Source organism: Pongo pygmaeus, chromosome 1 (assembly GCF_028885625.2).
Source record: "Pongo pygmaeus isolate AG05252 chromosome 1, NHGRI_mPonPyg2-v2.0_pri, whole genome shotgun sequence".
In the NCBI taxonomy this organism is placed as follows: Eukaryota; Metazoa; Chordata; class Mammalia; order Primates; family Hominidae; genus Pongo; species Pongo pygmaeus.
The window spans coordinates 187,942,119-187,964,438 of record NC_072373.2 but is presented as its reverse complement, the minus strand read 5'-3'; the positions used below and the strand labels follow the sequence as shown (position 1 = coordinate 187,964,438).

At 40.9% G+C, this 22,320-nt stretch overlaps 1 protein-coding gene across 2 annotated transcripts; it reads left to right on the top strand.

Moving 5' to 3' along the window:
* Positions 1-165: 165 nt before the first annotated feature.
* YBX1 (Y-box binding protein 1) lies at positions 166-20,478 on the top strand. Of its 2 annotated transcripts, XM_054492197.2 has the most exons (8): positions 166-744; positions 1,425-1,488; positions 11,588-11,621; positions 14,312-14,401; positions 14,754-15,056; positions 15,299-15,381; positions 18,908-19,173; positions 20,110-20,478. In XM_054492197.2, the coding sequence occupies exons 1-7, from the start codon at positions 579-581 to the stop codon at positions 19,140-19,142; spliced, it is 975 nt and encodes a 324-aa protein (XP_054348172.1). In that variant the 5' UTR covers positions 166-578; the 3' UTR covers positions 19,143-19,173; positions 20,110-20,478. The 2 variants fall into 2 exon arrangements, with proteins under 2 accessions (XP_054348172.1, XP_054348187.1); XM_054492212.2 differs by lacking the exons at positions 166-744; positions 1,425-1,488 and adding an exon at positions 894-1,387.
* The last annotated feature ends 1,842 nt before the right edge of the window (positions 20,479-22,320 follow it).

The window sequence follows — 22,320 nt, the reverse complement described above, 5'->3', positions numbered from 1 at the left end:
GCCTTTTCTTCACGGGGGGCTAAGGCGTTGTCGAGCCCCCTTCCAATCCCGGGTCCGGCCGGGTAATCCCTGCCCAGCGTTCGGGCGTGCCTTTTTTTCAGCCGAGACACAACCCTAAACGTGGGGCCCGCCAGCCCGGCGGCTGCCTCGTGGAAGTCACGTTCCCTCTGCCCGTCCTCTCGGGTACTCTATGGTTTTCGTGGCCGACTACTCTAATTCTAGTTCCGGTCTCTATGGCGGCCGGCGGAGGCAGGAACGGTTGTAGGTCGGCTGAATTAGCCGCCAAAGGTCCAATGAGAGTGGAGGACTGAAAAAATATTAGCCAATAGAAGCCAGGGATTGGGGTCAGGTGGGCAGATTGACAGTGCCACTGGCCAGTGAACAACGCCTAGGGCGGGTCGCTCGTAGGGCTTATCCCGCCTGTCCCGCCATTCTCGCTAGTTCGATCGGTAGCGGGAGCGGAGAGCGGACCCCAGAGAGCCCTGAGCAGCCCCACCGCCGCCGCCGGCCTAGTTACCATCACACCCCGGGAGGAGCCGCAGCTGCCGCAGCCGGCCCCAGTCACCATCACCGCAACCATGAGCAGCGAGGCCGAGACCCAGCAGCCGCCCGCCGCCCCCCCCGCCGCCCCCGCCCTCAGCGCCGCCGACACCAAGCCCGGCACTACGGGCAGCGGCGCAGGGAGCGGTGGCCCGGGCGGCCTCACATCGGCGGCGCCTGCCGGCGGGGACAAGAAGGTCATCGGTGAGGACCGGACCGGGACGGGGGTGGGGCCCTCGGGCAGCCCGGCAGCGGAACCGTTAGCCGGAGCTGGGCGAGCCGGCGGGCGCGCGGCCGGTGGGCACCGACTCCGCGGCGCGCTGCCGCCCATCCCCCCCGTCCCCCCTCACTCCCTCTCGCGGGGACCCGCCCGGCAGGCGCGCGCGCACTGCCTCCCGCGCCCCCTGTGGACCCCGCGCGGCCGCGCGCCCCTCCCCCTGCGGCCGCGCGCCGCCGACCGCGTGTGCGACTGGGTCCCCTCCCCGCCGACCGGCCTCGTGCGCTCGGGCCTGCACGCCGTTGTTCGCGTCTCCCCCACCCAGCTCCCTTCCGCGTGTGCTCGGAGGGCGCGGCGCACCGCCTACGCAGGCCGGAGCGGCTTCCCCTTCTCTCACGTGCTCTCCGTCCGCGGCCTGCGCACACACCCATCCTGGGCCCGCGCCCCGGGCCTGCCCTGGAGCGCCCCGCGCTTCAGACTCACCCACGTGTGCGGCGGCGGCGGCGACTGCGTGGCCCCGGCGCGGCCCCGCACCCGGGCGGTGGAGAGAAAGGGCTGTCAGTTGGCCGCGGCGGCCAGCGTGCGAGGGACCGGATGCCCAAGCCGGGCGGATTTGGAAAAGGATAGCTGGTAATCGTGGCTTGTTTTGCTTTGTTTTCTTTTCCAGCAACGAAGGTTTTGGGAACAGTAAAATGGTTCAATGTAAGGAACGGATATGGTTTCATCAACAGGTGAGCTGCCGGGCTCTGAAGCCTCCATCCCACCTTCTTGCTTGCTTCCTGCTCTGTCGGCTTCTCGGGGCTTGGGAAGCCCCAATCCACAGCCCTGATCTGAAAGGCGTTTACTACCTCTCGTGTATTAGTGTGATTTTTTTTGTTTGTTTTCCTTGACGACTGGAGGGATTAGTGGATCTAGGGAATGCCTTTGTTTTGCAGCTAAATATTAATTTGAAGCTAACTTCAAAGGCTTCGTCACAGTACAAAGCAGTTTAAAAGGCAAGCGGAGTGAATGAGCCATTCCTTAACAGGGTAAACGGGAAACTACGGTCCAGTATATTTTTATCCTTGTCATCCTTTTCTACTTTATTGAACTCGGTATTTGAGAATGTGATCCACTGACATCGGATATTTATGCGTTGTTAACATTTTAGGGTAAGAGGATTTGACGTGTCAAGTATATGAGGTTTTGTCATCTTTACCGAGAGGTTGTATTGTCTTTGTTTCACGTTTCATTTTAATACCTGAGATAAATTTTGTCTTAGCACAGCTTTGACCAGAGAGAACTGTTTTTATTTGCTCATACAGTAAATAATATATTTGCAAGAAAGTGGTTTTTTTTCCTTTTTCAGTTCTTATTTTTCATTCTTCCTTGTCCTAAAATCATAACTGGTTAAGTCGATTTCTGTTAGATCCCTGGCTGTAGCTTATTAGAGTGGCCATAGTCACTGGTAACTTGACATTTTTCTTCCTGCTTGAAGGTAAAGCTGCAGACACGTCTTTAGGACTTACCCTTTGGGTTGTTTGTTGCAGTGGTGGTGGTAACGTGCAGTAGACGCACTGTATTCCATGGGCTCCCTTGTGAGCCGGGCATCATTTTTAAGATGGCTGCCAAGGCTAGTGCTAGTAGTGCTAGTTACATGGGTGCAGAGCATTGGGTATGCCAGTAGCAATCTTGGCCTCACAGGTATGGTACTTAGTGCCATCTCAGCATTCTCTTGCTTGCTTACTGTAGAAGACCTAAGCAGATGATTAAAAGAACTATGTGGAATGGACAACAAATGGGCAAAATCAAGCTTAAGGACAGAATCATTGCCTGATGAAAAACTGTTCATTAATCAATCATAGAGTATTGTGGAAACACTCAGAGTAAGAGATAAGCATTTGATGATCTATTCTCTACTTTTGCAATTGTGGGAAAATACTTTGTTTCTTCCAAAATCTTAGGATTTTCCAACTTGTTCTATACTGTTTGCCTTCCTGGCTGGCCGAAACTACGTTTTTCATTAATTTTTTGATAATGGCTTACTAGCAAAGAAGGAAGGGAATGCTTATATATAATTGGTATACTGATAGCTTTTTAACCGATCTGTCTGAACTTACTAGTGTTTTAGTTTGTATTTCTGTCTTACTCTGATTGTCGTTACTAGTCTAACCCTTAAACCAGTGGTTTTCAAATTTAAGTGTGCTTACCTTGGGAGGGTGTGATATAAGTGGTGAGTTCCTCCTTCTGAGCTTTGGATTCATTAGGTCTGGGTACATTTTTAACAGGAATGATAATGGTCTTCGGGCCATACCTTCAAAATTACTGCTTTTAACCCTTGACCCAATGTAATGGTAACTGTGGTGTGCAAATTTGCAGCCTTTTCAGCGGATAGATTGCAGTTTTTGTATGTGTTTAAGAAGTTTTAGCATGTGCCTTGTTTCGCTGCATTTTTTTAAAGTGGGCATAGGTTATGACATTTTTTGAAATCCACAGTTTTGTCCAAAATAAGAGTAATATCTTTACATTTTGTAAGTATTTAGTCCATGAGATACTGTTATTGAGTATCTCTGTTCTGAATTGGAATCAACTCAATTGGTCATCCTCCAGGGCAAGTTATGAATTGGCTTTTGATGGTCCTTTGTTTGGACTATCCTAACCTCAATTATTTTGTCAAATTAACTGGTTAAAATGTTCTTTATGCTTCTGAACTGGTTGTTTTAATGATTCTGGGACTTTTTAATAAGATGCTGTAAAATCTGACTCCAATTAAATACAGGGAAGATTTGCTTTAATTAAGGAAAATGTATGTGATAAAAGAAATCAGTTTGGAAGCTAGCAGTTGGTTCTATATGTAGTTCGTGTAGTAGAATGAATAGACTTGGCTGGAGGCACCTGTCTCTTAGGAGAGAGAGAGACACACTGCTGTTTTCTGTATAAAGGAGAGGGTGCAGTGTTTGGGATGACTATTGTGACGACTTTAAATTGCAGTTTTTTGGATGCGCTGGATTATATATTCTAGGATTGTAAGGAATTTTTATAATTACAATATTGTATGTAAATTTTCTGCCTTTAAAGACATAATTTCATTGTAAGTGTGTTTATTCCAGCCTGAATTACCACGTGATGAATTGTTACAACCTTGTTAGAATTAATTCATGAAAGGGCTTCTCCCTTATGGTTATATTGTGAAGAAGGTGCTAAGTGACATGAGCATAGAGCTTTTAAAAATAGCAGAAGTTTTGGCTTTATTTTGTTAGACTGTGTAATCTAGAAATTCTGAGAAATTCATTGAGTTATTCTTTTGTGAGCTGTGTCTACAAAACATAATTGGAGAATGTGACTAGAGGGGTTTATTAGCTCCCCCCAGATTACTGTTGAATTTTATTAGTGGTTGAGAATTGATCCATATTCACCAAAGATTACCATGAATTGGCAACAGTTCATAGTGACCAGAATAGGAATATTTTTCTGTTTCCAGAGTACTTAAAATGTCTAAATTAATAATTCTTAATGTTTTGAGGTGAAAGAATTTGGAGCAAAGGTCACAAATTTGTGACCTTCTGGCTAAAACTACTCCCAGATGCTTTGATTAGACAGTACAGTATTTTTTAAAGGAATTGGGATTAATTACTAACATTTATAATTCAGGAGATAACACCAAGTAATCCAGATTATTATATTTTTAAGATCTGAACTTTAGCTAGCTTTGGGGGCCTGTATTTCCACATAAGTAAAAAACCACCTGGCCGTATTGTCACCTCATTTAGGTGGGGTATACTTTTTTTACGACAGTCTGTCGTGCTTAGTTAGTTGTCTTAGGTTGCTGACTTCCCTTCACGCCTGGCGTCTGTGTATGCATTTGAGTTTATTATCCATGGTCTAGGAAGATGTAATAAACCAAGCCAGGGAAAGGTTTAGCTATCTCTCTTTAGTCACGCCTATCAGGTTTAGTCTCCCTTTGGGGTGGGGGCTCCCTTGTGGGGATTCCATATGTACATAACTGATAGGTGACTTTCTTCACATGTTGGTGAAAATAGATACAGCTAACAAGTATTTATACTAGGGTCTATAGTAAGTGCTTAAAATGAGCCAATTCACTTAATCTTTAAAAACCTTTGAGACGTAGGTACTGTCATTCTGAGGCACAAAGGAGTTGTTACTTGCCACCATAAGCACAGGTGATAAGTGGCAGGATTGGAACTGTTTTTTGACTCTGGAGTTAGTGTTCACCAACTGCTCTTATGTTGTCTCTGAAATAGACCCTAGCCATTTTCAATTTGGTTGTTGTCCACATAGTTACAGATAATTTCTTAGGGTGATGGTGATTATTTTTAGCCATTGAAAGACTCTTAAATGATCCAAGTATGTCACTGGGGCTCCTGTCTGCTGAGTTGCTAGTTTCTGGATTTGAAAAACTTTCTGCCTTTCACGATCTACTTTGTGAAGTTTGGGATTGTTAAAAGTTCTAGTTTAGCATGTAGGTCAGCTATACAAATAAAAGGACTTGCTTAATTCCTGATACTGGGAGGTGAAGAATTAAAGGAGAGAGCGTTGCACCTTACCTCACTTAATCTTTTTTTTTATATGGCCTGCAAGGTAAGAATGAATATTGCCTTTTTAAAGGGTGATTTTTCTTAAGATGGAATGTCACTCTTGTCGCCCAGGCTGGAGTGCAATGGCACGATCTTGGCTCACTGCAACCTCCGCCTCCCAGGTTCAAGCGATTCTCCTGCCTCAGCCTCCCGAGTAGCTGGGATTACAGGCACCCGCCTCCACACAGGCTAATTTTGTATTTTTAGTAGAAACAGGGTTTCTCTATGTTGGCCAGGCTGGTCTCAAACTCCTGACCTCAGGTGATCCACCCGCCTCGGCCTCCCAAAGTGCTGGGATTACAGGTGTGAGCCACTGCGCCTGGCCTCTAAAGGTGATTTTTTTTTTTTTTAAAGGCGGCAGTGTAAAAGTGGTTGTTGGTTGTTTGAGGTGGAGTCTCTCTGTGTTGCCCATACGGGTCTTGCACTCCTGGGCTCAAGTGATCTTCCAGCTTCAGCCTCCCAAATGTGTGGTTCTTAATAAAAGTGTAAACCTTTGGAAGGTAACAGCCCAAAAATCTCTTGGGCTGTTAAAGTCACGCTGATCTTAACTTGATCACAGTGGATCCATTGCTAAGCCACATAAGTCATGGGTAGACCGTAACATAACTGACAACGTTTTGGCATTAGGGAAGGCTTAAAGACTTTTCTGCAGGTGCTACTAAGGGAGAGATGTCAGGTTCTAAACTGGAACCCTAAAGACAAACATCAATGACATGTATGCAGGAGACATTAAGAGAGATTTATATGCTGGTTATATCAACCATTGATCTTAAGCTGGCAAGAAGTCATCCGTGTTCACCAAGTCACTAATACGTGACTTGGAGAATACTAGTAGGTCCCACTCACTGTGTCCTCCCAAAGTAGAATCCTTTACTCTTGAAATCTAGGATAGAGAACTAGTATCCAGTTTGACTTGTGAACGATGTGAGTTTGAACCGCACAAGTCCACTTACACACAGATTTTTTTTTTATAAATATATTGGAAAAATGTTTGGAGATTTGCAACAACCTGAAAACTTCAGATGAGCCACGTAGCCAAGAAGTATCCCCCAAAATAAGGAAAAGTTGAGTATGTTGTAGATACTAGTCTATTTTATTATTTACTACCATAAAATGTACACAAATCCATTAGAAAGTTAATATGGCCATTTGCAGTTGAGAAGTGTAAACAAAAGTAAAGATTCAGGCAATATTAAATCATAACTGCACGACATTCACTGTAGTAATATTGTACTATTATAATTTGTAGCCACTGCCTGTTGCTACTGCAGTGAGCCCCTTAAAATGCCATGTGACGCTAATCATCTTCACATGAACAGTTTATCTCTCCAGTAAATTGCATGTCAGTAAAAAGAACTGGTAGTACTCAGGTATTGTGGTTTAGAGCAATACTGGAAGTCTTGAATAGCACCATGGGACCCATGCAAAGTGGTGCTAGTGATGCTGAGAAAAGTCATGGCATTGTAAGAAAAAGTTCAGTTGCTTGATATGTGCTATAGATGAGGTCTACAGCTGGAATTACCTTTCAGACAGATGTACACTTACTGTATTGGCAAGTGCAGTACTGTACATGTATTTTCTCTTACAACTTTCTTAGCATTTTTTTTTCTGTAGCTTTATTGCAAGAATACAGTATATAATACATATAAGATAGAAAATATGTTAAGGATTTATGTTACCAGTAAGGCTTTCCAGTCATGAGTACGCCATTAAATTTTGGAAGAGTCAAAAGTTACAGGCAGATTTCAACTGTGCAGCAGGTTGGCACCTCAAACTTCTATCCACCCTCATAGATATTGAGTTATTCAAGGATACACTGTATTACCTTCTTGTCCCCCTAGTCCTGGGGCTGCAGTTGCTGAGTTTGCTACCCTCCAGTCTTAGCCCTTGGAAACATACGGTTTGTCCGAAGGCAGAATCATAGACAATATGTTGGAAACAGAAGTGAGTCTGTTGAGTGTGAAGGGTGTTTAATAGAGAAGAAATACAAAGATAAGTGGACATTATTATCTTAACAGTCATCTGCAAGGCTTGGAAATTGGTATCTGGTTGCTTTAGGTTATGGAGCATATAGATGGTAAATCCTGGAGTTTGTGTAACCACAGGATTGTAAATTAGTGTATGCAGTTAGGTGAATTAAGGTGTTAGACTAGCGTGGTCTGGTAATCTGCAACAAAGTAGTGTAAGAGCATTTAGTTACAGATAAATTTATGTATAATAAGTCTTATTTAAGGCAATACTGTGGATTGGCAAAAAAGTTTTCTAAAATTTAGCTTATTTTTTATGTAGATATACGGCTAGGATAAAGATAGTTATGTTTTAAAAGGAGTGGGAGGGGGTCAAACATGGTGAACATGCTGGAGTAGAGTCCTGGAGTTTGGATAGATTGGGCCATGAAAAGCAAATGCTAGAATTCCTAGTTCCTGTGGCATGGAGAATTATTTGGCAAGCTGTAATTGTCTTTTGACTTACTAAAAAGTTTTCCAGGGAAGTTAAATTTTTTTGCCTTTGTTTTCCCATTTGGAGTTGCATTTTGTCTATTTTTAAGAGCCTTACCAATCTGTATAGGCCATAGTATAGGAGTGGTAGCAATTAGGTTTTAATTTAAAACCTGGCTAGTATTAGTGAATAGTAAATGCCCAATAAATACTAAAAAGATTTGAGTCCCTACCTTAGTCATGTAAGTTACTGAGTATTTAGTGTAGTTTTTCTCATTTTGCAGGTAAAAAAGCCAGTGAGGCAGCTTTCCTAGGTTACACAACTGTTAGTAGTTGAATCAAGACTAAAAATCTAGCAGGGCGTGGTGGTGCATACCTGTAATCCCAGCTACTCATGGCTGAAGTGCAAGAACTTGAACCCGGAAGGCAGAGGTTGCAGTGAGCCAAGATCGCTACTGCGCTCCAGCCTAGGCAACAAAGTGAGACTCCATCTCAAAAAAAAATTGAGTACTGTTATTTCTTTTTCTTTTCTTTTTTTTTTAAGATCTGCAAAGGGGTTTAATAATGCAAATATCACATATATTTCCATTTTTAACACCATATTTAAGTTTTCCATTTTCTTAACAATAGAAAGTGATAAAAATGTTTTCCCCAATATAATAATACAAATGGAAAATATTATAGACAGTCATATACTAACCCTATAAATAAGATTCACCAGAAGCAAAATCTATTTTGGGGGTCCTATATTGTTACATATATACAGGGCACCAGAACCACATTTAGACTAATACTTTTTATTTCTAGTTAAAAGAAAACAATGCAGGGCACTCCTGTGACCTGCAAGTCTAATTGTACATATGTATGTGTCAGACTGTGCAGGTGGCCAAGAAGAATACAAAGAAATACTTTATCCAGCTTTGGAGTTCAGGGCCTGATTGCCCCAGCTTAAGCCCATAGGAACTTGACAGCTTGTTCATACCTCTCATCTTTAGTCATAGTTTCTCTTTCTCCAACCCCTTTTCTCCCTAACTACCCTGTGCCATTTAGACTGGAAATTCTAACAGGTAGCTTTTTCTTTCTGAATTATCTTTACTACTATATAATTTTTATTTTGAGAATATTTCTTATTTCTACATCTTGAAGACATCTCTTTATAGTAGATGGGGGAGCTAGAGCTTACATTCACTGCCGGAAAAGGGTCAGTTCCAGTGTTAATTTCCCAGCAAACACCTGAGAGAAAAACTGAACAGAAAAGAATAGTGATAGCTGGCAGAGAGTGACACCTGCACCCAGAAAGCTGTACTGCAGCTGTCTAATATTTGAGGGTCTCCTTTGTTATAACTGCCAGTTTAAACTAGAGATTCTGGCTGGTTGCAAATTCAAAGCAGATGAATACATTTAAATCACTGGTTCAACAAATCACTCTTTTTAATGGTATAATGCTTTTATTGCAATTGAGGACGTTTTCAATAAATACCTTGAGCTTGAGGCCATGGCTAAGTATTCCTTTTGCAGTACTGTTTTTACTGTCATGACACTGGTCAGTGAACTATGTTGGTTTCACATATCTATGTACCCACAAAACACCTCCCTGTCTTTGCAGGAGTGACATTACCCTGTGTGTAATGGCAGCCTTGTGCTCTCTCTGTTTAGAGACAGGGTCTTGCTGTGTTGTACAGGATGGAGTGCAGTGGCATGATTATAGCTCATGCACTCTCATTTCTGGGGCTTGAGTGGAGGCCCGGCTAATTTTTTATTTTTTGTAGATATAGGGTCTCGCCACGTAACTACTTTTAATTCTTTTTATTGCCGGGTATGATGATATTAATATGTGAATACCTGTTGTAACTACATTACAAGGCATAACAAACAGTCAGTGCCACCACAAAATGGATTGATAAAGAGATGATGTTACCCAGATACCATGAGTAGCATTATCAATAATGAAAAATTCTCCACAGAAGCTGCATTTTTAGTGAATTTAATGCGTATTAAAACAGTACAGAAATACATACATGACTCAGATAACAATAAACAAATTTATTTTCTATACCAAATCTTTATATAGTCTTCTAGCAGCTGACACCCACCACTTCCATTAATGCAGATAGTGCTCCCTATCTTTGGAAAAACATTTTATTTTTTTATTTTTTATTTTTGAGACGGAATCTCACTCTGTTGCCCAGGCTGGAGTGCAGCAGCTCACTGTAACCTCCGCCTCGTAGCTTCAAGCAATTCTCCTGCCTCACCCCCCAGAGTAGCTGGGACTATAGGCACACACAGCCACGCCTGGCTAATTTTTTGTAATTTTCGTAGAGACGAGGTTTCACGATGTTGGCCAGGCTGATCTTGAACTCCTGGCCTCAGGTGATCCTCCCACCTTGGCCTCCCAAAGTGCTGGGATTGCAGGCATGAGCCACTGCACCCGGACTGGAAAAACTTTAAATACCCTGCCAGGGGAAGTATTGCCCCTGTTGAAAATCACTATTCTAGACTTTGCCTGCATTTGCCTTTCTTACTCTACCAGTTTTTTATTGTATTTCCCCTTAGAGCCTTAGAGTTTGAAATTCAGTCATATTGGAGAGCAGAACTAATAAATGATGGCTGTAATCTGTTTTTGTGGTGCCTATGGAGTTATGGACAGATGGACATTAGGTACAGCCGTCATTTCCCTAGGCAATCCTAATCATCTAGCTTGAAAGGTCAGTTTTCAGTCACTTGCCTTAAGTCGCTTTTACAGTTTACCTGTTCTGTTTTTTTAATTATCCTCTTCCCATCAATTAAAAATGTTCTTATAATAATCCAAGCTATAATTTACAGGTCAGATTTAAAGTTAATTTTATGTGGATCCTTTGGTGCATATGTTGCCCCCTAGTTCAGCAAGAAGCTAACAGTCAGTAAGCCAGTTTGTCCAGTTCACTGTAACCTTTGTTCCCTTTGTTATTAAACGCTAGAGCTACTACTGAGCTTTTTCTCACTCTGACCTGATGGAGTAAAGAGGGTGAGGCAGGCCACTACAGGCCTGGAAATCCGTTTCCTTCTCCAGTGGTGGTTCTTGCTTCTAGTGTTATCACCTTAATCCCAATCTCCAGGCCAAAAAGTGAGATTATTTTCTACTTCCCTCTCGCTTCTGACATCCAGTTATCCACAGAGTTTCTCATTTTGCCTCAAAAAGAGATCTCAAATGTCTTTTCATACATGGCTCCGTGGTCTAAACCTTCATCAGTCCTTGTCTGGACTTGTGGAGTAGCTTTTATAACTGGGCTTTTCCTACATTCAAACATACCTTATCACCCAGAGGTCACAGTTCACATTAGGTTTCACTCTTTGCATTGTACATTCTGTTGGCGGGGGAGGGGGGTTCTCATTTTTATGATCTCAAGGAAAGTTGGTAGTTGGGAATGGTGAAGAGGAAATGATTGAAGGATAAGGTGAGAATGTAACTACTACTACTGTTGGTAACCATGCTCTAGAGGTAAGAGGAGGGTGTGCTAGAACAGTTAATGTTTAATAGGATAAGGAGGGGCAGATTATATGTTGCTAGTCATTGCTACCCTCTTAATTATGGTTCAGTAGATCACACTTTAATTTCTTAGACTTTTTTTTTTTTTTGCCTATCTTACGGGTAATGAGGCTACAACTGTTTGCAACTGCTTAAGTCTTTAAAGCAGAGAGCATGGTGGCTTGTGTTTTTTGATTTTTGCCAAATTTCCTGGTAGCTAGTTGGCAGCCAGAGAGTCTCTGGGAAAATTAATCTTTGACAACATGAGATTTATTTCATCTTCTTATTTGTTCAACTTGGTTCTGTCTTGCAGGAATGACACCAAGGAAGATGTATTTGTACACCAGGTGAGTGCTTGTATAGATATTTGCACTTCTGATTCAAGGATTGTGAGAAGAAAAGGTTAGATATGTTCTCAACTTTTGTCCCTTATAAAAGGTTAAGTCCAACAACCAGTTTATTTACTTAATACAGGAGTAGTAGCATGCTTAAAATGTATACATGGAAATGTGTTAGAGTTGACTTAATTATCCTAGACATTTCAAATTGGAATTTTGTCAACAGCTGTGGCTTTCTCAAATGTTGAGTCAAACTCACTGCATTAAATATTTATACCTAATTTCAGATGAAAAGATTATTCCGTGATTCTAAAGTTGAACAAATAATGTTGCTATAAATACACAGAAACTTTGGCAAGAAGTTTTCAAAGGCTTTTAGGTGTACCTGTAGGGACAAATCTCCATAATCAAGGGTAAATAAGACAGACCTGCAAAACATAGTAATTGAAGTGAATACTTGAAAAGTAGCATAAAGAGCCTTCTACTTACTTTAAATCACTTTGAATGGGTATTGGGGTTTTTTTTTTTTTTTTAAACCTTTGGAGAGTTTTGACTGGCTTGGAAAATGAAAAAATTTCACTAGTTTAAGGTTAAGTGGGGGAAAGTGTGACAAGGTTGACAGCTGCTCATTAAATAATTTTTAGATTGGCTTCCAGTGTTTTGGGAAGAGAAAACTGTTAACATAGGATGAGTACTGATGAGTACTACATACTGAACTTTCTCTTTAAGTATCATTTAGGAAAAATGTCTGCACATTCAGGAATTAAGATTATTGCTAATGTAAACCACTGCCAAGTGTATGTTAATACTTCAAATTTAGATATGCTATAGGCTACATTGAATGTACTTATCCTCACAGAAACGAAATGAGTAGGAAAAAATGTTTGTGCTATCAGTTTTCTCACTAAGGCTTTTGAAATATTGTCAACGTGTATTAAAGTTAGAGACCATAACTACTTTTTTGTACTATAATCCAGAAATCAAAAGACCTAAAGTCAATTTCCATACTTACATTTAATTAGATACTAGCTTATATGGCAGTATGTTTCATAGGAAGGGCTGTCATAGGTTGGTGCTTTGTAGCTCACTGAAGTGTCCTACACAGCATTCGATCACAAGGAGGAAGCTATATCAATTTCTAGTACATCCAAAACCCAATCAGGTAGTTCAGGGTCAAATGTAATTATGGAATCATTTAAATTCTAAATGTAAATAAATACAGGACTACTTCAGACAAAATGTTATTTTAAAGCAGATGTTTTATAAAATTGGTATTCTTGTCTGGATGAACACAGCTCACCTGTTCCTTTCTCCCCTTCTGCATGTTCAAAAGAATAGTGTAGACTTAGGAACAAGAGACAGCAAAGTTTCTCAGTCTTGTTGCCTGTTGGCAACCCTTAAGGGTTGGGGTTGGGGCAGGGGTGGAGATGTTGATAAAAATAAAGAGTTGGGATTTTAATTATCCATAATTCTGCTATCCCCTATGACTGCAGGTAATTGATAGTTGGCTATATCTGAAAGGTATGAAAACTGAAAGGTATGAAAACTATGTGACAGTTTAGATGACAGATGAGATCAATTATTTGACTCAACTCACCCAGTTGTACTGATTCACAAGGTGCCACCAATATGCTTTCATTTTTTTGGAAGTGGTTTCAACATGTAGTTGTTTCTTGGGACTTTGGCTGCTCAGGTCATAGTGGTGTATCAAGGAGACTGCAGTTCTGGGCAGCTTCACTTAATTGGCCTCAGAGTCGTTGATTGTCCTGTCTCCTCTGCAATGGAAATGCATGAGTGATTCTGTAATGGATACAGCTGAGATTTGGAATGAACATGGGATTTGGAGACCCAATACCTGGGTTTAGAAAGTCTCCTTACTAACTGTGACCTTGGGCAAGTCACCTAACTTTAAAGCCTGTTACATTATCTGTATAATGGGATTAACAATACTTTCACATGTCCTGTCTCATAATGAGATTGAATAGATAGTAAGTGAAAGAATGTTGCAAAAAAATTTCATAGAAATGTGAGATGTTAGTCTTCCTCCCTTCTCTTAACAGTCTGGAGAAAGTAGAAGCAACAAGTCTCTAATACAAGATTTATTGAATTCTGGGGAGGTGATAACTAACAATTCCATGCAGTCAGATCATATAAAGAATGACATAGTTAATACATGTGAATTGCATTTCCACTGATGTATTATCAGATTAGAAGGGATTTTGGTTGACATTTGTAATTGAGTTTGATATGGTAACACAGGGGCAAAGTTGGTTTGGTCAGCTTTGAAGCATGCAAAACCAAACTCGCCTGTCATCTAAACTGAACCGGTGTGGGGCCACCTTCTACTATTAAGTGCAGTCTTCAGGGGATAGATGGATATCCTCATTTGTTAAATGTTACATATAATGCTTTTGCAAAAAGCAGTTTTTAAAATGTTGTGTCTGTCTTGAGTGTTAAATTACTCGTTTTAGTTTTGTAAATAGTGGTAAAATGCTGGGGCCTTGTATGATTGGAGTGTTTTTGTTGAAGTTGGGGATAGTGTGGTCCCCGCTTTCCTAAATTTATCGATGGTTTGGTCTTATTTAAAGCAAATCTTAAGTGTATATCCAAGCTAAAATAATATTGACTCTGGTACATTTTAAATGAATAAGCACATTATTCTCCCCTGTTAATCTATTTTTGGAATGTGATATTACTAGACTGCCATAAAGAAGAATAACCCCAGGAAGTACCTTCGCAGTGTAGGAGATGGAGAGACTGTGGAGTTTGATGTTGTTGAAGGAGAAAAGGTGAGGATGCTTTTTGTGTAAAGGTTTGACTTCAGTATGGAAATATTTTGGAGGTCTCATCCATTAGGATGGTGGCTCTAATGTGGATGGATGTGTTCAGGTGACCTCATGAACACAGGTGCATCAAGCCTAATGTTCTGGCTGCAGTTAGAGGGCAATCTCTTCAGAACAGTGAGGAACTGATATTTAGTCATTTCTGTGCACCCCTGGCCACGCAGTTGCACCCCCCCCTTTTTTTTCCTTAACTTTGTTTTGTTTTTTGCTTTGTTTGAAATTGTTCTGATTTCCTTTTGAAAGTGTTGAAAGTGTTCTGATTTCCTTTGTCATTATCAATATGTAATGGCTTTTGTAGGGTGCGGAGGCAGCAAATGTTACAGGTCCTGGTGGTGTTCCAGTTCAAGGCAGTAAATATGCAGCAGACCGTAACCATTATAGACGCTATCCACGTCGTAGGGGTCCTCCACGCAATTACCAGCAAAATTACCAGAATAGTGAGAGTGGGGAAAAGAACGAGGGATCGGAGAGTGCTCCCGAAGGCCAGGCCCAACAACGCCGGCCCTACCGCAGGCGAAGGTTCCCACCTTACTACATGCGGAGACCCTATGGGCGTCGACCACAGTATTCCAACCCTCCTGTGCAGGGAGAAGTGATGGAGGTAAGTTTCACCATCAGCAACAGCAATGTAATAAGTTCTGGTAGGACTGTTTAGAGCTGTTAATTATATGGAAAGCAACTTGGATTCCTAGTAAGAACCAACAGGATTAATTTATAGTGTAGCCACAATTACTAGATGGTCGGTTTTGTTTGTTTGTTTGTTTTTTAACTCTTGGATTTATCTGGTTGGGTTTTTTATTATGTTACTGACCCAGTAGGCTTAATTTCCATTGTCTTTTTCAGGGTGCTGACAACCAGGGTGCAGGAGAACAAGGTAGACCAGTGAGGCAGAATATGTATCGGGGATATAGACCACGATTCCGCAGGTATGGTCCACGTAAACATGTTTCTATTAAAATTTCCTCAAACCTGTGTTAGGACTCAGCAATATCACGCCTCTCCTGCAGACTGTTTGACTCATTTTTCTGTTAACACTTCGTTTTCTTTCATCAGATGCCTAAGAGGTGAACCTATTAAAAACAGCTTGTATAGATGAGGTCTGCTTTATACATAAATTTTTTTAGAAAATGATGAGGGTATGGAATTTCAAATTTTCTGTCCTTGAACAGGTAAGATAATATTTTAAACCACACCTTTTAAACCTGCCTCCTTGCTAGGGAGAAAGGAAAGCATTAGGAGTATCTGAATTGTACCATGGCATTAGTGAAGAATCAACAGTGTTATCAGTTGAAATGGCATACATTATCTTCCACTAAACACTTCTCAGTTTAGGTATGTACCCCCTTTCTTTTTGGAGTTGGGGGTTGTCAGCTCAAAGTTGCAAAATGAAATTGCTCCACCAAGAATTTACATTCTTGGGGGGTGGGGGAGTCCAGTCTGTCGTTAGACAACTATCTACATGAGTGGGTATTAGAAATCTTATTAATAGATGTCATTATTAGAGTAATCGAGGAAAAATTCCATGAGCCCAAGCATATTTTAGTCCATGCTGTAGTATACTTTGAGGCAGTGTTCTCAGTCCCACGGTGGTAGGATAGAATGATCTAATAGTTGTTTCTCTAAGGGTTTGATATCAAAGCATTGAGTTTTCATAGGTGATCCCCAAAAGCTGACAGGTACCTCTGAAGAATCAAACCAATACAGTAATAACGCATCTTAACTGATCACTTAAATCGCAACTTTTAAATCCCCAAATTTTTAAGTGTCAAGTTTATTATTCTAGAAGTATCCAACATATCCAAAATATACTATGAGTCTATAAGAGGGGGTTTCTGTATATAGGTTTTTAAATTTTACCAAAGTTGGAGCACTTAGTGAAGTTTTAGGAACTAGGGAATCTAGTCAAGGTTGTATTACATATATTTATCAGCACATGTACATTGAGAGTTTTGCAAGAGCAGCTGATGTCATCATATTTCTTGTATTAATATATGTCTCGTCCTGAGTTTTCAGTTAAAAGAGCTGAGGTCCTAACTGATCACTACCACAATTGAAGATCTCTGATTCAGTTTTCTACCAGGAGATTGTGTTAGCCAGATGCTGGATGTTGAAGATAGATGGGTTTTTATTTTTCAGAGTAGGTCTAAAATAGGCTCTCATGGCAGTCCATCTAGTAAGTCCATGGGTTCCAGCAGCAGAATCTTTGGTTTACCTTTTTGTTACACTGAAGAGCTTAAATGTTCTGCCTAGTTTGATTGATGTCCTTAAAAATAGCATAATTTTGTGTTTGTATTCAGTGCTTCAGTTCACCGTTGAGTAAATTGTTTGTCTTTATATTGACAAACAAGAAGCTTGCGGTTGATTTGTCTCTTAGAAAGGTATCTTTGTCCATTGTTACCCCTCCAGTGCAGAGGTTTTTGCCTTTTGGTTTAAGTTAGACTTAATGTCTACGTGTTTCAATGTTTAGAATGCTCAATCCTGCCAGATAGTTGCAGAAGTAACATATAATTGCTTTGAAGTTATCATTGAATGCTAGACTTTCCAAACTGTGCAGGAATCTTTTGTTCAAATGAGAGTAAATGAAACATGCTGCCCCTAATGCATGGAATGGTGTGGTGAAATCCTGACTGGTGTGGGTTCAAGAGCAAATTGAAAGGGAAATCTTAAGACAGAGTATAGTACAAGTGTTGCTGAAAAGGAGACAAATAGGTAGTAGTAAGGGGAAAATGGGGAGTCAAAAAGGGAGGTTTTTTGTTGAGAAATAACATTTATAGGCTGAAATGCAATCCAGGATAACAGTTGATGGCAGGAAAGTGACTGCTGGAACTGTTTACTTCCTCAGAGAAGGTAGGGTTTTGCCCACAGGTGAAAATGTTGACCTTTTGTTAGGAACCTGATGTTTTCCTGTGTAAGAAACAAGAATACATGGGCACGCATGTGTTAATGGGAAGACATGGAAGCCTTTAGTTGCTCAATTGAGACAAAAGTAAGAGGAAGTTTGAAAAGTTTGGGGCAAAGAACCCTCTAGAAGAGAAAATAGAGATGGTAAATTTATAAGTAATAGGATAACGATCATAAATTAGAAGTGAGTTCACCCAGCTTGGCTCTATGTTTCTAGCCATTTGGGCATCGGGCTCAGTTTGGGCAGAGTTGGATTTATCCAGATTTGGTTTGATTTATCCAGATCTGGTTTATCCAGATGAAGACACTGGGGTAGGGATTGGTCATATGATTAATGGTAGACTTTATACTTGGATAAAGAGGGGAGAAAAGGGGAAAATGAGGATTTTTTTTTTTTTTTTAATTGTTTCGTAGAGATGGAGTTGCACTGTGTTACTCAAGCAGTCTTGAGCTCCTGCCCTCAAGTGATCCTCCCCAAGTGCTAGGATTACAGGTGTGAGCCACTGTGCCCAACCTTGGAGTGAGATGAATAGGTGATAGAATCGCCATATTACAGGTCCTAGATTAAGAATGAGAAAACGATAAGGAATTACCTAGAAAAAAATAGGAAGGTACATAATTGGAAAGTTGAGTGGTATAATTGAAAAAACCCAGGTAGAAAACAGCTGGACTGGGAGGTCAGTCTGAAAGCCCAGGTTATTAGAAGCTGTTACACTCGAACCTTAGTAATAACTGCAGTAAGAAAAAGATAGTAAATGGAGCAGAATCCAAAATAAGATGGAAAGCCTAGTTTTTAGAAACTGGGAGAGTTGATTTAGAAGCCACAGTAAGGTTAGAACAGTCACCACTGTAGGGTTGCAAAGAAAAGTCAGAACAATTTTGTTGAAGATTCATCATGAGTTCCAAAAGATGTGGGGAAAGAGTTTTAGAATGTACAAAGGTAAATGTGAATTTATTCCCATGATGACTCATAGATACTAAAGGCCTGGGGCTTTCTGGAGTGCTCAGGGTATGGGTGGAGGAAAGGCCAGGAATCCATCATTTCTGAGCACTGGGGGAAAGAAAATCCCGAAATTTAGTATCTTTATCTTGGTGATTAAAAGACTCAAGCCTGTAATCCCAGCACTCTGTGGGAGGCCAAGGAGGGAGGATAGCTTGAGGTCAGGAATTCAAGACCAGCCTGGGAAACATAGCAAGACATCGCTACTAAAAATCAGACATTAATGAGACGTGGGGGGCTTGCCTATAGTCCCAGTTACTCAGGAGTCTGAGGTGGGAAGATCACTTGAGCCTGAGAGATTGAGGCCACAGTGAGCTGTCATCATGCCATGGCACTTTAGCCTGGGCAACAAAGCAAGACTCTTCCCCTACTCCGCACCCCCACCCCTCGCCCCGCAAAAAAATCCATCTCTTTACACAAATTGCTTACAAACCACTTGATACAGAATGGGCCAGACATGGTGAGTTAGTTGTGAACCAACTGGTTACACTGGTGGGTGTGTTGAAGAGAGAAGGTTTTATCATTCTTAAGTTTGACACCGTTCATTGCAGGGGCCCTCCTCGCCAAAGACAGCCTAGAGAGGACGGCAATGAAGAAGATAAAGAAAATCAAGGAGATGAGACCCAAGGTCAGCAGCCACCTCAACGTCGGTACCGCCGCAACTTCAATTACCGACGCAGACGCCCAGAAAACCCTAAACCACAAGATGGCAAAGAGACAAAAGCAGCCGATCCACCAGCTGAGAATTCGTCCGCTCCCGAGGCTGAGCAGGGCGGGGCTGAGTAAATGCCGGCTTACCATCTCTACCATCATCCGGGTAAGCAAGCTTGGATGGCCATCCATTTATGGCAGTCGTGAGTGGTGACCATTTCATTTTATTAATGCAAGAGTGGAAAAACCTCAGTTCCATCAGATAATGAAAGCCATGTTATTTATAATGTGTTCTGCCCTATTCTTAATTACCTAATATTTCATTTTAGGAATATTGAATATCAAAGTCATATTTGGCCACCCCTCAGCTAGTTCTCAATTCTGACACTGGAGACCTGTATTTTCATGAGTATTTTGAACTATTAGTGCTTTCTATCAACTTTTCTGAATGAATTTTATGATTTCAGTAGTAAACAGAGGAAAGTTTTGCTTGCTGTATTCTGAGAAATATGTTAATTACATTATTATTTATGCATTATTTCAAAAAGGAAGTGGGGATAGCTATTAGAATTAACCTAGATGGTGACAAATAGAGTCTGTTTGGAGAAAGTGGCAACATCAATATAATCTTTTAATCATTTCTAATTGTTTTTTTGTTGGTTTATGTTGTTCCCGGAAAAAGATGAGAGTGCTTTGTGTCTTAAAAAACTCCTAGGAGAATAACACGTGGTTTATCATGGTTTATGTAAACTGCCTGTAGATTAATAATAATAATAATTCTCTGGCAGACCACATGATACATTTACGTTCTTGTTACTTTAGCTTATTAGCTCACTTGTTTTTATTACCCTTAATTCCAAAATTAAGGGATTCCTTTTCATTCCGCTTTTTACATGATATCGAGAGGTATGTGATTGTCGTTCCCTCCAAAATTAGCATTCAACCAGTGGTGCTTTTGGTTTTTTCGCGTTTACCGTTTGCTGGATGGCAAAAGATCTGTTAATGTCTCCCAATACACAAGTGATGTAAGCTAGAGCATGTACTACACTAAATGAAGATCACCATGAATTCTACATGATCATCTTTATTTTTTTCTTTACAGTTTAGTCATCCAACAAGAAGAAATATGAAATTCCAGCAATAAGAAATGAACAAAAGATTGGAGCTGAAGACCTTAAGTGCTTGCTTTTTGCCCGTTGACCAGATAAATAGAACTATCTGCATTATCTATGCAGCATGGGGTTTTTATTATTTTTACCTAAAGACGTCTCTTTTTGGTAATAACAAACGTGTTTTTTAAAAAAGCCTGGTTTTTCTCAATACGCCTTTAAAGGTTTTTAAATTGTTTCATATCTGGTCAAGTTGAGATTTTTAAGAACTTCATTTTTAATTTGTAATAAAAGTTTACAACTTGATTTTTTCAAAAAAGTCAACAAACTGCAAGCACCTGTTAATAAAGGTCTTAAATAATTGTCTTTGTGTAAATTTGTCTAGTTTTGCTTTAGTTTGTAAGTATTTAGCTATTTATAGGACCCTTAGCTTGACCCAGTCTACAAATAGATGATGCTCACTGGTAATTCTCTCAGGTAAAATGTCTCAAAATCTCTAATCCGTTAAGTGGCATGCCTGTGGGCCCATACTAAAAATTAGAAAATACATACTCTGATAACCTAGCCATTTTTCATTGAAGGATTTAGTTCATTTGTAAGAAAGACTTGATAGTGTAGATTTTGTGTGGGTCCCTTCGGCTGTGAGGCGTTGTTTAAAAGGGCATTGCTCTAGCCTAGACCGACCAGACTCTCTCTCATCGCTCCACTTAGTTTTGTTACCTTGGGAGAATTTATTTCAATGTGCCAATTGAAGTGTTAGGAGAACCTGTCACAGTGCCTAGTGTGGCCATCAATTATTGGTTCAGCTCCTTATGTCCTAGAGATGGAAACAAGTAATATAAAACCCATGGGAAAGCTGCTTAGGAACATGGAGGTTGGTGAGCTTGTAATTATGTGGTTCTCAACACCTTATATCCTAAGCCTAGTCTGGCTGATCTTTTCTCTTTTTGAGACGGAGTCTTGTTCTGTCACCAGGCTGGAGTACAGAGGCACGATCTTGGCTCACCGCAACCTCCACCTCCAGGTTTAAGCGATTCTCCTGCCTCAGCCACCCTAGTAGCTGGGAGTACAGGCGTGTGCCACCACGCCCAGCTAATTTTTGTATTTTTAATAGAGATGGGGTTGCACTGTGTTAGCCAGGATGGTCTTGATCTCTTGACCTTGTGATCCGCCCGCCTCAGCCTCCCCAAGTGCTGGGATTACAGGCGTGAGCCACCGCACCCGGCCTCTGGCTTTTGTTTTCTAATGTTTTGTTAGATGTTCTTTGGCTTGCTTTGTGAAATAGTCATGTAGTTGATAGTGACTGCTGCCCCGAAACACTCCAGATTTTCCTGGCCAGCTATCAGGGCCCAGGAGAAACAGACAGTAGGGGTCAGGAGTAGGCCAGAGTGGCACATCAGGAATCCTGCAGTGCTGTGGAAGTCATCTCCTGCTTGGGACTAACTCTTTGCAGAGAACTTGATAAGAGACTACTCAAAAACAATTTTTTTAACCCCACTTAGTCTAAATATCTGTACTGAAGAAGTGAGTTAGCCTATTTCTTGCTGGTGTTTATGAAAATACCGTGTTGGCAAGAGTGCAATGGACCTGAAACTTCAACTGTTGGTAGCATCTAAACTGTTACTTACAACTGCAGATGCACACAGTCCCTGACTTACAGTGGTTCAACTTAGGGGCTTTTAATGGGGTTACGGTTTCTGCTGAATCAACATTGTTTTCATGGCATCACAGAGTTGAAAAATCATAAATGAAACCATCGTAAGTTGACTGCAGTGTCGCCAACATTAAATGCAGTTTCAACTTAATGATTTTCTGACTTGTGGTTTATGGGGACATTAACACATCATAAATTGAAGACCATCTGTATTAGGATATCATGGAAATGGGAAGACCAACAACATTGGTTAAATATCCAATAATGTTAGAATGAGATTTTTGAAAACATGTTGAGGAGGACAGTTTTTTGGGGGAATACAATCTTATGTGTTAGTGTTGAAAACAGAACTACGTACATGTTTTTAGATACTGTCTTGTGTTCTGTTGCCCAGTATTTTGTGTACTTAAGGATTATTTGTAAGGACTACAGAGGCTATACATCTCAAAAACTACCCAGAAAACTTGCAGCCAAGATCAAGGTTTAGAACCTGTTCTGCCAATCAGATACACCAACATGAGACCTGGAGACATTGCTAGGAAGCTAAGCA

What these genes read in the sequence shown, in the direction of transcription:
- YBX1 (XM_054492197.2), top strand. Translation starts at nt 579, where the DNA reads ATGAGCAGCGAGGCCGAGACCCAGCAGCCGCCCGCCGCCCCCCCCGCC. An exon ending in AAGATGTATTTGTACACCAG is followed by an intron (nt 11,622 to 14,311) that starts GTGAGTGCTTGT and finishes TGATATTACTAG; the next exon opens with ACTGCCATAAAGAAGAATAA. An exon ending in TATAGACCACGATTCCGCAG is followed by an intron (nt 15,382 to 18,907) that starts GTATGGTCCACG and finishes CGTTCATTGCAG; the next exon opens with GGGCCCTCCTCGCCAAAGAC.